This window comes from Abramis brama, assembly GCF_963993115.1.
Source record: "Abramis brama genome assembly, chromosome: 19".
Taxonomy (NCBI): Eukaryota; Metazoa; Chordata; class Actinopteri; order Cypriniformes; family Leuciscidae; genus Abramis; species Abramis brama.
Genome location: NC_139981.1, coordinates 27,246,700 through 27,261,855, shown reverse-complemented (window position 1 = coordinate 27,261,855; position 15,156 = coordinate 27,246,700). Strand labels below are relative to the sequence as shown.

The 15,156-nt window shown below is 36.1% G+C and overlaps 1 protein-coding gene across 1 annotated transcript in view; it reads right to left on the bottom strand.

The window, feature by feature from the left end:
• Nucleotides 1-15,156, bottom strand: part of LOC311069532 (CUB and sushi domain-containing protein 1) — a 684,283-nt gene that overhangs the window by 143,711 nt on the left and 525,416 nt on the right. Inside the window, exon 29 of the mRNA XM_084092746.1 lies at nt 6,376-6,563. Coding sequence (XP_083948872.1) covers nt 6,376-6,563 — 188 coding nt within the window. The remainder of the gene's footprint in view (nt 1-6,375; nt 6,564-15,156) is intronic.

The following is a 15,156-nucleotide window of genomic DNA, read 5'->3' as shown; positions in this document are numbered from 1 at the left end:
TTGGGTTTACTGGTGTGTGATGAACAATAGCAGATAAAAGATTGGCTTTATATAAAGGAAAGAGTAAGCAAATAAGGACAATGCATTAATTAAAAGAAAATTATGACACATTCTAATTAAAGCTTCAATGGAGAGAGTGAGACACATATTCAGACCTTAGAATAGAAAGTGCTGTGGTTCCCTCAAAACAAAGGCAAGAACAAACAGTAAACAATGACATAATCACATTAAGATCTGAGCTTGTGGACAGTTAAATGGACAACACTAATGATTGAAAGAGAAATCCGAACTCTACACTGCTAAAACCGAGCATATTGTAGACTTGGAATTAACTTTTATCCCCGTTGTTTAATTCACGGGACTGGACACCAGTTATTTGCCAAGAGATCTCTTATTTATTAATAAATATCAAGACATAGGAGAAAAAGACAATTTACTGGAGAGATGTTCTCATACCCAGCTTTCTCCGTTCCTCTGGACACAAAGGTTGGGTTTTATATGCTACTTGACCAAAGAAATTACATTACCAGAAAAACATGTTGCTTATGTTTAAAATAGAATGTATATCTCACGCTTACACTCGGCACACTCATCTTTCTTCTCATTCCTCATATAGAATGCTGTACTACAGTCGACGTACTGTTTACCCTTGCATCACTGGAACAAATGTTACATTGCACACACTCCTGTATGGCCAAATATAGCTCATCCCATGTTTCTCCTCTGCACACATCAGTGGCGGCTGCTGGTCTTTCAAAAAGGGAAAGCTCATTTTCAGCCTACATCATAAAAAAATGTCCATTTATTTATACGTAAATTCTACGTTCCTTTTCAAGAAAATGCTCTGTGACCCTGTCGTACCAACTAGGCGTCTTTTCCAGTGACTTGACCAGTGTTCTCTCAATGGTCAGCAGAGTTAGGTATAATTGTATAAATGTAATAATATAATAAAGGTATAAATAATAATATAATAAAGTATAATAATACTACTACTAATAATATATTTTTTAATTATTTTAATAATTATTTTTTAATTATTAATATTAATAATATAAAAAAATATAATACGTAATAATATAATAAAGGTATAAATGTATAATTGTGTGAAATGTATTATGAAAATTGGCTGGCAATTTTGACAAGCAAATACCAAGAAATAGGTTGCAGCAGTTTGTCTTTCGACTACACTTGCAAAATCCGCGATGGGACTGAGCTTGAATAGCTTCAGCGGCAGCGACTTTTTATTGTATGAAATCGCTGTCAATCAAAAGGAGATGCAGCCTTTCGACAGACTCTCCAATCATCACGCAGAAGCCCAGAGTCCAGGCCAGCCCACTCCTCATTCACTCCCAGAGACGCTGAGCGTCCGTGGGCATCATTTATCGCAGCAGCATTTATCCAATGACCGTCTAGCTTCGAAGCACTGAAAAAAACTGTTCAAAGCAGCCCCATTGAAGTCAATGGACGCTGGGCTTCAACAGGGAAATGCACTGTGACGCTACGTGAATGTATGAGAAGGAAATCGAGTCAGCCGACCTGCTATATGTAACTGATTCTGAACGAACTCGTCTTTGAGATGAACGTTTTCTAATGCATTTTTAGTCAATAAAATGTTAACACAATAGTACATATCTGACCATCAATTTTTTGACATTATAGGGGAAGCCGAGCTTCCCTTGCAGTCTTAAAGAAATCCCCACTGCCACACATGTACAGACACACCCTGACTTCACAAAATACATTATATAAATGATTATGAATACTAATAAAGAATAATAATACTAAAAATAACATTAAACAATAACATTTTAGTCGTCAATATGCAGTTATAACATTTAAAGAGCTCATTTTAAACATCAAAGATCCACTTATAATGAGTGTTGGGGAAAGTTACTTTTAAAAGCAATGCATTACAATATTGCATTACTTCCTAAAAAATTGCGTTACCTGATTCGTTACCTGGAAAGTAATGTATTAAAGTGTTACGTTACTTTTGCATTAATTTTTCTTGCTTGCTTGTTTATTAATAACAAAACAAACAAACAAACAAACAAACAAACAAAAAAACTTCTACTTTTAACAGACTGAATTGCCCATTTACACCAAAAGTTAAATAAATAAGCTTCAGACTGAAGGAAATATAAATTCAAGCCTGAACAGTAGAGAAACAAACCTTCCAGCTGTGCTGCCATTCTGGATTGCAGAAAAACAGGATTCAGGAGAAGAATGTTCAACACTATTACTTCAGCAATAAATAAATAAATAAATAAATAAATAAATAAATAAATAAATAAATAACAAATGCGCTGTTTATCTTGTCATTTTTGCTTATTAGTATGTTTGAGTTGGATTATCGAAAGTTAGCAGCAAATATATTGGTAAATAAAGTGAGATTAAATTCATAAAGTATATTTATGTAATGTATAATTTAATTATTGAAGGTTTGTGTAATATTCTGAATTTGTATTTCCCTGCTTTTATTCATTTTGAGGAATACTGAATCTGCACATAACACCTTTGCAACTTACTCACAAATTTCTTATTTGGAAAAAAGTAAACGATATTTTATTGTAAAATTAAAAGTACCGTTTTACTTTACCCGTTGCTTAAAAAAAGTACTCTGATTACATAACTCGCATCACTTGTAATGCATTACCCCCAACTACTTAGCACCAAATATTGTCATTCTGTCATTTTTCAATACCATTTCCATTCCTACTTATAGCCGTAAAAATTAAACAGACCATTTCTTTATTACTAATGTATATTTAGTTGTTATATTGTTTTTTTAAACTGATGCATTCTTCAATAAAAGCACCTTTCCAAAGTATGCATTATATTGTGATAGACTCATAATCCATGCTGAAATGTGCCAAACCTTCTGTTATTTATATCTTATCTTATCTTATCTTACCTTATCTTATCTTATCTTATCTTATATCTCCTCTTCTTATCTTATCTTATCTTATTTTTTTTTCCTAACATTGGGATTCTGAGTAAATGCAGAGTGGCAGGTGCTAGAAACTAAACTAATGTCTCACAGATCTACACTTTAAAACTACACTTTTAAAACACTAGTGACTAGTGATGGAGAAATTACATTTCACCTTTAAATTCAAGTCAGAAGAAGAAATGCAATGAAATGCTATCAATAATATAATCAATACTTCAGAATAAGGTGCTCCACCAGGATTTCAACCACTGCATAGAGAGAGACGTGAAGCATATATTTCGAATAGTCACATCACTTGTGCGTTGATCGTGCTCTCTGATGAGCTTTCACAGCAAAAATCAAAAAAATCAAAAATCACATCCCAAGTGTCACTCAGTTTCCAAATAAACAGGACACACCTAATGCCACGACATGAAAGTGAAATCCTGAAGCATTGTGGGATGTTGAGACCATCACAAAGCAATATAATACATTGGCAAGCAAGCTTTTAAAATGTATTGGTATTCATGTGGAGCAAAGACAAAAGGTTGAAGTCAGAGTTCATCTACACTGTGCAATAGGCAGCCATTAAAATAATTACAATTAAAATATTCAACAATCCATGAACTGCATTTTTATTCAACCATAATCATCATATAAAAAGGGCCACTGGGAGTGGAAATGATTTCAGGGAGGTGCATAGCACGCTAGGGACGGTGCATTGTCATTGTCGCATGCCCTGATTTTCGAAACACAAACTCACATTCTTTTTAAAAGAGCATTTACATAGGGCAGATTGGCGAAACTTGCTATTTCAGTGGGGAATATTGCCCAGTATTCACTGAGCAAGGTTGGTAACCCTTCCTTTTACAGTCCCCTAATTACTAGGTATTTACCTGGTAAATATATGGTAAGTTATAGTTGGTTATTGGTAATTACCACAGGTAACAAGTATGTAAATGCAGAGAAACTACAAACTAATTAGGTATTTACCGGGTAAATATATGGTAAGTTATAGTTGGTTATTGGTAATTACCACAGGTAACAAGTATGTAAATGCAGAGAAACTACAAACTGATTACTAAGTATTTACCTGGTAAGCATATGGTAAATTATAGTATTTTAGTGTGTAATTACTTAAGGTGATTAGTATGCAATTACAGAGAAACTACCAGGGGAAAAAAAAACACCACTGTTAAATATCAACTCAACAAAGTACTGTGTACTTGTTACCTGTTTAGGTTGGTAATAACTCAGATTTAATTGTGTACTTCCTCAGAATGTAGGCAGCCAATTTTTAGAAACACCTCCAGTATTACCCATCAATTCAAGTTAGGTTTGTAGTTATCCTAGGGTTATGTTGGTAACAGTCCATGTTTATTTATTACTATCTTGAAATTAAGACGGTAGTTTCCAATAAATTACCTTGTCTTACATAGTTGTTGTTCATTGCTACACCCATTTATAGAGGGTTTATCAAATAATTTACCTTACACTTACCTGGTAACTACCCCGCAGGAACAGTTTTCCCTAATGTCATAGCACATCTTAAATACTGGGTATGTTCTTGCAGATGTTTTAACAATTTACTCAGTAAGTAAAGTGCAACTGTACTGTAAAATGAAGCCTTGTTTATTTCCATGGTATTACCGGAATTGTACCATATAACCTGATCACTCCCTTTTCCATATAGTCACACTTTTTTACCTCGTATGTCCTGCAACGTTACCAAGAAAAACATGACAATTTACCCGGTAAGTAAAGTGCAACTGTACTGTAAAATGAAGCCTTGTTTATTTCCATATATTTACCCGGTAAATACCTAGTAATTAGTTTGTAGTTTCTCTGCATTTACATTCTTGTTGCCTGTGGTAATTACCAATAACCAACTATAACTTACCATATATTTACCAGGTAAATACCTAGTAATTAGGGGACTGTAAAAGGAAGGGTTACCGAAAGGTTAATAGTATTACTAAAGAGAAACACAACATATAACTCAATACCACTTAAGAGTTTTTTTTTTGTTTTTGTTTTTTCTTTGGACTAATTAAAAGAAAGTTGTACGCCTGTGAATCATTTAACAAATGCTCTTTCACTAACACATGCATTTTGTACTCTATAATAATAATAATAATAATAATTTGTTACATTTATATAGCGCTTTTCTGGGTACTCAAAGCGCTTTACACTTCAGTTCTGATGCCAAAGTTCCAAGTGGCGGTATTGCTAAGAACCTCATGAAAAGGCTACACAAGCACAATTGTCCTTCCTGTATTGATGTATTTTCTAATTTGTAACAAGACATATTGAAGCGTCCTTTTTTTATAACATCCTATGGCCTTGCATGTTCGTCTTATCTGTGATTAAATATTTTCTACTTGTTATCACTACTCAGGGCACATTCTTGAGATAATTTTGGATACGTCCCTGAGTGCAAGGCAAGTCATCAATATTTTTTATTCAATTTCCTGGAAGAGAAAGACTTTATTTAGGAGTCAGATTTAGGAGTACACTAGTATAATGATGGCCTCAAATCTAATAGGCATGGACTAAAATCCCACAAAGCCCTCCTATTTGAATTTAATGGAGTCTTTAATATCAGCATCTCAAATATATAAAAATGCAGTGTGTGCTTTTAACGTGTCAGAGTTCCCTCAGTCTCTTCTTCTTAGGATGAGCAGGAAATATCTGCAAAACTGAGTCCTTATCTGGTCATCCGGGTCAGCATTTAATGGGTGTTACAGTATTGATGAGTTCTTACTTTAATTTGTAAGTTACAAAGGAGCTGCTCATCATTAGCTATTGTCTTGTTAAACCTAATTCCATCCAAGAGTTCTTAGATAATTCAGATATTCTACCCAACTTCACAGTCCACATAAAAGATAAATATCCATGGTCATTCACTTAAGACGAAAGCAAATCTAATTACTACAGTTTTAAAACTATCTGACGATCCTAAAAAGAACCAGCTTTTTTAGCCTAGAGAATTATGAGGTTTATGCAAAACCAAATGACATCTCTAGGTCATTTTTCACTCCAAATATAAAGAAATAAATGATTTTTAGGATTGCTAAGATTTTTTGCACTTTCATGCCAATTAAGAATTTATCATTATACCTCCTTATATAATTCTGATTATCTAAATTCTCATTCACTTTAATGTAATATTAAAATAATATTATTTAACCTGTAGAATTAATAATAATAATAACACATTAATGACAATTCAGGGAGAAATGTCTTTGAATGTCATTCTGCAAAAAACATGTCCTCAGCAGCACTAAAAGTTATTTTATTTTATTTTGAAATGTGACCTGGACATGTTTTCATGACACTCAAGCTTAAAGGCAATCTGAAAGTGATCACTGACCCCGTCAGTGCTTTGTTTCCCAACCCCTCCCTCAAGGGAACATACCATGCACCTACAAGGTGAGACTTGCCTTTATATTCAATGGCAAAACCAGACATCCCCAGGGAGGCATCACTGCGGAAGGCCAGGAAAAGGCTGTTCCCACTGCTCTCGATGCGTTCAGGAACCTGGTTCCCCTGCAGACTGATGATCAGTGGTCCGTTGGAGTCTTCACCCTCATAGATATGGAGGAAGTCATAGCTGGGCTCCATGTTAAAACTGCACAACAAATGAAGAAGGAGTTAAGAGTTGCTAGATATTTGATTCAGTTGTGAGGCATTATACATAAGGTCCCACCAATGTACTAAATTTAAAGCCATTAGAATATATATATATATATTTTTTTTAGTATAAATTTCAAAAGACCCTTCCAAATCCAACCAGTTTTGGATGTTGGTTTTCTGCAATGAAAGGTCATGTAGAGGTGTCCAAACCAGGGGTGCGTTTCCCAAAAGCATTGTGAGTCAACTATGGTCGCAAGTTCCGTCGTCATCAGCATAGTTCAACGAGTCTGTGTTTCCCGAAACCATTACCCTGACGTCGTCATACTCAGTTTCTAGTCAGAATATGAGTCTGATACTGCTCCATTGGGCTGTGATTAAGGGGCGTGTTGCAACCGAACCAGGAAAGAACATGCATCTGCACTCAATTGGATAGACCTACAACCAATCAGAACAACGGAGTGACACATGTTCTTCATTCATCTTTCCGATCGACAAATGCCTTGATCCCGGTTCTCTGTTCCTCTTTTAAAATTAATGCGTTGTCGATATCTTCTATAACATTCTATGTCTTTTAGTTTGTCAAGATGGTGTAATCTACACATCTCAATTCTCCAGCGGCAGTCATCCTTGTTGTAAATGAATTCAACTCAAGCGCTCTTTGGTGACGTGGATGATTACGTTACTGTTGATCATCTGTCCATCATCGTATAAAGCCCGCCCTGACAATTTGATTGGTCCGAACAGCTCTGGTTCGAGCATAGTTGCTCCACAACGGATCAAGTCCAGACCGAACTTCCCGACCAAATGTTGTGGGCGGGGCTAAGTTCGGCTGGCATCCAGGCTACAAAACCATAGTTCCAACGAACATTCGTAAACTGTATCGCAAAGTTGTGTGGTTGGAACAACAGCTCTAGACCTGTGCTTGGAATCATAGTTGCATGTTTGCATGACATGTTGACTCAATAAATCCTTATCTTGAGAAAAATAAGCAAGCTGATATTCAGTACGATCTGTATCTTTTATTTAGAATACATACAAATGTAATTATGTCTTTTAGTTTGTCAAGAGATTTAAAACGTCGTTTTTGAAGAGTGTGCATGTGTGAACGTGCTCTAGTACGTAAGAACCAGGTAAGTACGAGCCTAGATTCAATCTGGAAATAGAGCAAAATAACTGAGAAAAATTAGAAATAGTCCTCAGATGCCATGTCCGTAATTTATAGCAAAACATCTAGCATTAATTCGATCTCAAACAGATTCATTAAAAGTAGTTATTACTCCACCACCTGCGTGACATCATTAACCTACTTGGTTGAACGACCAATTTGCGACAATATGGTTTCGGGAAACAGTCGTGACAAACTACTTCATTTCTTCAACAATACATGTGAAAACGATATGTGAAACACACCCCTGGAAGCTTAACATGCTTAACAACATTTCTGTAAAACTACATAGAGCAGGGCAAAACACTGATTATTCACAATATCTTAGCTTTAATGTGCTTAATTTGGCCATTAAGATTCCTAAAGAGCATGTCATTAGACTAGACAGTCTCTGACATTTTTCATGTTTTAAAATGTTTTAGTAATTTATTTCTATTATTATGTACTCATATGTTAATATATACAAATATTTGTTGATAAATGCTTTTAATAAACAAGGATGTTAATCCAGGAAAGTGTTCAAGTACATCCAGTGACCAGTACATCCTCGCTTAACCTGCTAGAAAGCCCACTAGTTCCTTCATTGTAGTTTGTCTGTTTTGTAATTGTAATGAAAGTCCATTAAGTCATGATGATTTTAGCAGAGTGAAACACAAGCAATCATAATCATTCTAAATATTATGTATGTGACTGAGTTGATGATTGTGCTTGTGTATTTGTGTGTGAAGGCTTAGATGTAAGACACTCATTCAATTGCAGTGATTTGAATTCATAATATGCTTCAACACTGATGGTGTTGTATTTCCACCCCTAAGTACAAAAGAAGAAACGGAAAGTACTAAAGCACTAAAAAGACAATCATTAGCTTCTTAGAAATTCTGTTTCAGGTCTTCATCTTGCAAACCTGCTCCATGCAGTGTGGCTCCATTTTAAGTCTTGAGGGTAAATTAGAGTATTCTGGGAAACTAAGCATCCCACTATGATCCATAAAATAATAGCTATTTAATTAAACCTAATGAAACATCTATGAATTAAAAAGAACCTCTGATTGGTGGCTCTGATTATTAATGTAATCTGGCAATGATATACTGACCACATCTGTCTAGAAATGCCTCATATGAACTTGGCACACTCCTTGGCCATTGAGTGTTTGTCATGAACTAAAAAGAAATACTGTTAATGTTTACTGTCAATGTCTTACCAATAAGAACCTATACTACAAGCTTTGGAATTTGAACATGTCTGTTTTTAATGTTAAAAGTCATTGTAATTTATACAAATTATAAGTTTTAACCACTTGGTGGAATTGGCAGACGTTCCCTTAGGCATTATGTGCCTTGGTAGCGCGTCAAAGCATTCTCAGGTATAAATATGCAGATATAATGCACGTTGGTGATTTTGAATTAATATTTCCTGTCGATATACAATGGTTACATACTGTTAAAACTAATGTTGTGTTGTGGCTTGATTTGGTAGTGTTGTGGCTTGATTTCGTTGTGTTGTGGCTTGTTTCCGTTGTGTTGTAGCTTGATATTGTTGTGTTGTGGCTTGATTTTGTTGTGTTGTGGCTTGATTTCGTTGTGTTGTGGCTTGATTTTGTTGTGTTGTGGCTTGATTCCGTTGTGTTGTGAACTTATGTTTGCTTTTTAAATGTTGTTGTGTTGTGCACTACTGGGCCACCGTAGTTGAAAATTTATTTACTGACAAATGATTCACTTGAGCATAAACAGCAACAAATGATTTTGCAACAAAGAATGTTTGACTCTGACTGTACATGAGTCTTAACATATCAAAAATTGCAGATCACAGATTGTAATTTACATGTTATTGACATGATGCGGCATTATTGTTAGATCCATATCTTTCTGTAAATGTCTATTTGCAAATACTGTCAAATTGTGACTGGTTTATCAAAGAATCCAGTGAAATGTAACAAAGAAAGCTCTCCTGAGATATAGTTGAAAATAAATTTCAAGGAAAAGTTATTTTTAGTCTAGAGATCAAAGAGGTGAACATGAGGTGATCACGGAAAAGTAGGCGCTGATCCGTGTCAGAGAGTCTTGTGCTAATGTATTCATGTAGTACAATACAAGTCGTTTTGGTAGCTTGGTTTCGATAAAAGCCGTTTTTGGACTAAAGGATGTTTTGAGTCCTGAAACATACAGTATGTTTTCATAGTATAATGCACTCTTATATGTAAAAAGGTCAAAGGAACATACAGTACCGGACACGTTAGTATTTTCACACACAAAAAAAGGTTTAAGCCAGTTATTTATATCATTTGCTGTACTGTGTCAGTAGGAAATATCAGTTTACATTTCCAAACATTCCTTTTGCCATTAATTGTAATAATCCAGTGAGATTTTTGTATGCACAAGGAGTCTGACATCAGCCGGGGCTCCACATGGAGATCTGATCTCACCATCATCGAGTCCATCTGGGATTACATGAAGAAACAGAGAAAACTGAGACAGACTAAATCCAGAAGAACTGCGGCAAAGTCTCCAAGATGCTTGAAGAAACTTACCTGTAAAGCTACCTGAACAACTATGTGCAAGTAGTTGCACTATCAAACAACTGTGGTAAGTAGGATCAGTCCACAAACACGGTGAGTAATGTCTTCTCCTGTTATTGTCACTTGCACCTCGTGTCACATGTATAGCATAGCATTCTATGTCAGCACAGAGAGCTTTTCATGTGATAAATGCAGGGAGATAGTCAGGTTGACGGAGAAGATTTCAGAATTAGAGACAAGCATCCAAACTTTAATCGAGGATAGTAAGAGTGCAAGGGCTTTAGATACTGCTTTGGATGCGACTAGCTTAGTGAACTCTGTACATTGTTCAGTTCCAGCTGAAGAGCCCGTGCAGTTGGGTGACCGTGAGACGCTGTAGTCACGGGACAAAAAAACACTCTTCCGTTCCGATTACCATAACAAATAGATTCTCCCCACTCAGTGAAACACCCACTGTGAATCCTGTTGAATGTGCCCTAGTTATTGGCGATTCTATTACACGGAACATGGAAATTGAGACACCAGAAACCATAGTCACATGTTTGCTGGGACCCAGAGCGCCTGACATCAAAGCAAATTTGAAAGTGCTGGCTAATGCTAATCGTAAATTCTCTAAGATTATTATTCACATCGGCACTAATGATGTTCGACTTCGCCAGTCGGAGATCACTTAAATTAACGTTAAAGATGTGTGTGAACTCGCAAGTACCTTGTCAGGCACTGTAATTTGCTCTGGCCCCCTTCCTGTTCGCCGGAGTGATGAGATACTTAGTAGACTGTGCTCACTCAATGGCTGGCTGTCTAAGTGGTGTCTGCAAAATAATATAGAATTCATAGACAATTGGAAAAGTTTTTGGGGCAGACCTGACCTGTTGAAAAGAGATGGTATTCATCCCTCCTGGGATGGTGCTGCTCTTCTCTCTAGTAATATGGCACATAGTCTTAGAGCTCAAACATGAATTGGGGCTCAGGTCAGGAAGCAGAAAGACTGGCTAAACCGACCGTCTCAAGTCACTGAGGTCAGATAAATCCCATCACATAGAGATTATTTCACCTAGATATCATCATATAGAGACTGTGTCTGTTCCCCGAATTCCCTGAATTAGGAAATACAAAAACTCCCAAACCCATTTAAGGGTAAAAATGTAATTGATTTTCAACAAATAAAAAAAACATATATAATACAGATGAACAAATGATAAAGCTTGGGTTGCTGAATATTCAACCCCTTACTTCAAAAGCACTTATCTTTAATGATATGATTACAGATTTTAACCCAAATGTGCTGTGTTTGACAGAAACCTGGCTAAAACCAGACTATTACATTACTTTAAATGAGTCCACCCCACAAGATTACTGTTATAAACATGAGCCTCGTCTTAAAGGCAAATGGGGGAGGTGTTGCTGTAATTTATAATAATATCTTCAGAATTACTGAGAAGTCTTGTTTTAAATATAATTATTTTGAAGTGTTGGTGCTTAATGTAACACTATCTAGTGTAAATGGTAAATCACGTTTGAGATTTGTGCTGGCTACTGTATACAGGCCACCAGGGCACCATACAAACTTTATCAACGAATTTGCTGATTTTCTATCAGAGTTAGTACTGGCTACAGATAAAGTCCTAATTGTTGGTGATTTTAATATACATGTAGATAACGAAAAAGATGCATTGAGATTGGCATTTAAAGACATTCTGAACTCTATTGGACTTAGACAACACGTGTCAGGACCTACTCATTGTCGTAATCATACTCTAGATCTAATATTATCACATGTAATCAATGTTGATGCCATTGAAATTCTACAGCAGAGCGATGACATCTCAGATCATTATCTAGTCTCGTGTAAACTTAATTTAGCCAAGGCTGCAAAGCTGACTCCGTGTTACAAATATGTTAGACCTATCACTTCTGCCACTAAAGATTGCTTTATTAATAATATTCCTGATCAGTTTCATCATCTCAGCATCCCAGATAGCTTAGAAAAAATCGATTTTGCGACAGAAACTTTTGACTCTCTCTTTTCCAGCACTTTAGACACAGTTAATCCTTTGCACTTATTAAAGAAGATTAAAGAAAATAGTCCAACGATGTGGTACAACGAGCACACTCAGGCCCTTAAGAGAGCAGCAAGAAAAATGTTGTGCAACTGGAAGAAAACAAAACTAGTTTTAGCATTTCATGGAAAAAGAGCTCGATTGCATACAGAGAGGCCTTAAAAACAGCTAGATCTGCTTATTTTCCAACCCTATTAAAAGAAAATAAACAAAACCCTAGGTGTTTATTTGAAACAGTGGCTGAATTAACGAAAAATAAAGCTTCAACCCCAGACGTTTTCAAGCAGCACAGCAGTAATGACTTTATGCACTTCTTTACTAGCAAGATCGAAAATATCAGGGAGAAAATTATAACTATGCAACCATCTACAACAGTATCGCATCAGGGAGTGCACTGTAGTCTCCCTAAGGAAAAATTTGATTCATTCATTGCTATAGGAGAGGAAGAATTTTCTAAACTCTTTAAATCATCTAAATCGACAACATGTATGTTAGACCCTATACCGACTAAGCTACTGAAAGAGATGCTTCCAGAGGTCATAGATTCTCTTCTTAATATCATTCATTCATCTTTGTCATTAGGATACGTACCTAAAACTTTTAAGCTGGCTATGATTAAACCGCTTGTTAAAAAAAATGCAGCTTGATCCTACAGAATTCTGCAGAACCTACAGAATGCGCAATTACAGGCCGATCTCGAATCTACCTTTTCTGTCAAAGATACTAGAAAAGGCTGTATCTTCACAACTATGTTCCTTTTTAGAAAGAAATCGTATCTGCGAGGATTTCCAGTCAGGATTTAGACCGTACCATAGTACTGAGACAGCACTCATTAGAGTCACAAATGATTTGCACTTATCATCCGATCGTGGTTGTATCTCTCTATTAGTGTTACTCGATCTTAGTGCTGCATTTGATACTATTGACCACAACATTATTTTAAATAGACTTGAAAATGATGTTGGCATTAGTGGAATTGCATTAGCATGGTTTAAATCATACTTATCTGACTGTTATCAGTTTGTAGTAGTAAATGAAGAGATGTCTTATCGATCACAAGTTCAGTATGGTGTACCACAAGGCTCAGTACTAGGACCATTGCTGTTCACTCTGTACATGCTACCCTTGGGATATATATCATTAGGAAGCATGGCATTAGTTTTCACTGTTATGCTGATGATACTCTATATTTCTTCACGACCCTGACGAAACTTACCAATTCACAAAATTAACGGAATGCATATCTGATATACAAAAACTGGATGACTAGTAATTTCCTACTACTTAACTTAACTACTACTTAAAAAATTCCTCACGTAATAACCAAGAATACTGTCTAACACTTGACGGCTGCTCTGTCAAGTCTTCGTCGTCGGTTAGGAACCTGGGTGTGCTCTTTGATACCAATCTTTCATTTGAAAGTCACGTTTCTAGTATCTGTAAAACCACATTCTTCCATCTTAAAAATATATCTAAATTATGTTATATGCTCTCAATGACAAATGCGGAACAATTAGTTAATGCGTTCATGACATCAAGGCTAGATTATTATAATGCTCTTATGGGTGGTTGCCCTGCACGCTTAATAAATAAACTACAGCTGGTCCAAAACGCAGCAGCTAGAGTTCTTACTAGAACCAGGAAGTATGAAAATATTAGCCCGGTTCTATCAACACTGCATTGGCTCCCTATTAAACATTGTATACATTTTTAAATATTACTGATTACTTACAAAGCACTAAATGGTTTAGCTCCCCAGTACTTGTGCGAGCTCTTAAGGCATTATAGTTCTTCACGTCTATTGCAATCTCAAAATTCCGTCCAGTTGATAATACCTAGAATATAAAAATCGACTGCTGGCGGTAGATCCTTTTCCTATTTAGCACCAAAACTCTGGAACAGTCTTCCTAACATTGTTCGGAAAGCAGACACACTCTGTCAGTTCAAATCTAGACTAAAAAGACATCTCTTTGACCTAGCATACACATAACACATTATAAACTTCTATAATTCAATGTTAGGCTGCATAGATTAGGTCAGCCGGAACTGGGAACACTCCCAATAAATCCTGATGCACTCTTTACATCATAAGAAGAATGGCACCTGCGCTAATATTAGTCTCTCTGTTTATCCCGAAGTTTACCGCAGTCCGCCGGATCCAGGCCGTATACAGATCTGATGAAGGACCTGTGCCTGGACACGACGACAACGCAGTCCTGAAGTGTCAACCAGTCCCTGCCCTGTGAAGGCCCCCTTCTCCTTCCCTTTACCTCTGTACAGATAAAACGTTGTCAAAATAGTTCCGGTTCACATGGCTACTCGGAAGCGCTAAATAATTCTGCGAATGAGCGGGTGAAAATGGTGTCGTGTAAGCAGCCCCTAAGTTAATAACTAATGATCTTTGCAACGGAAGTGAATCGATCAAAACTAACTTTAGCTGGACAATAACTTTATTCTAGAGCTGCTATAAAGCCAAAACAATCTCTGTTACTTTCATTTCCTATTATCACTGTAAAGCTGCTTTGAAATAGTCCATATTGTTAAAAGCGCTATATAAATGAAGGTGACTTGACTTGACTTGGCAAGTGTACTGAGGACAAAATCTGTTTTAAATGCACAGGGTCACACCAAATACTGATTTGATTTAGTTAATAGAAGTTAGTTGATAAAATGTATTGATGACATAATTTGTTAATGTAACCTCACTTTACAGCATTGCCTAAAATGCCTAAAACTTTTCACAGTACTGTATCTTTGCAGGCAAGTTTATTCGAGCGTCTTGGAAAAGTTGCCGCAGTTCTTCTGGATTTAGTCTCTCTCAGTTTTTTTCAGTTTCTTCATGTAATCA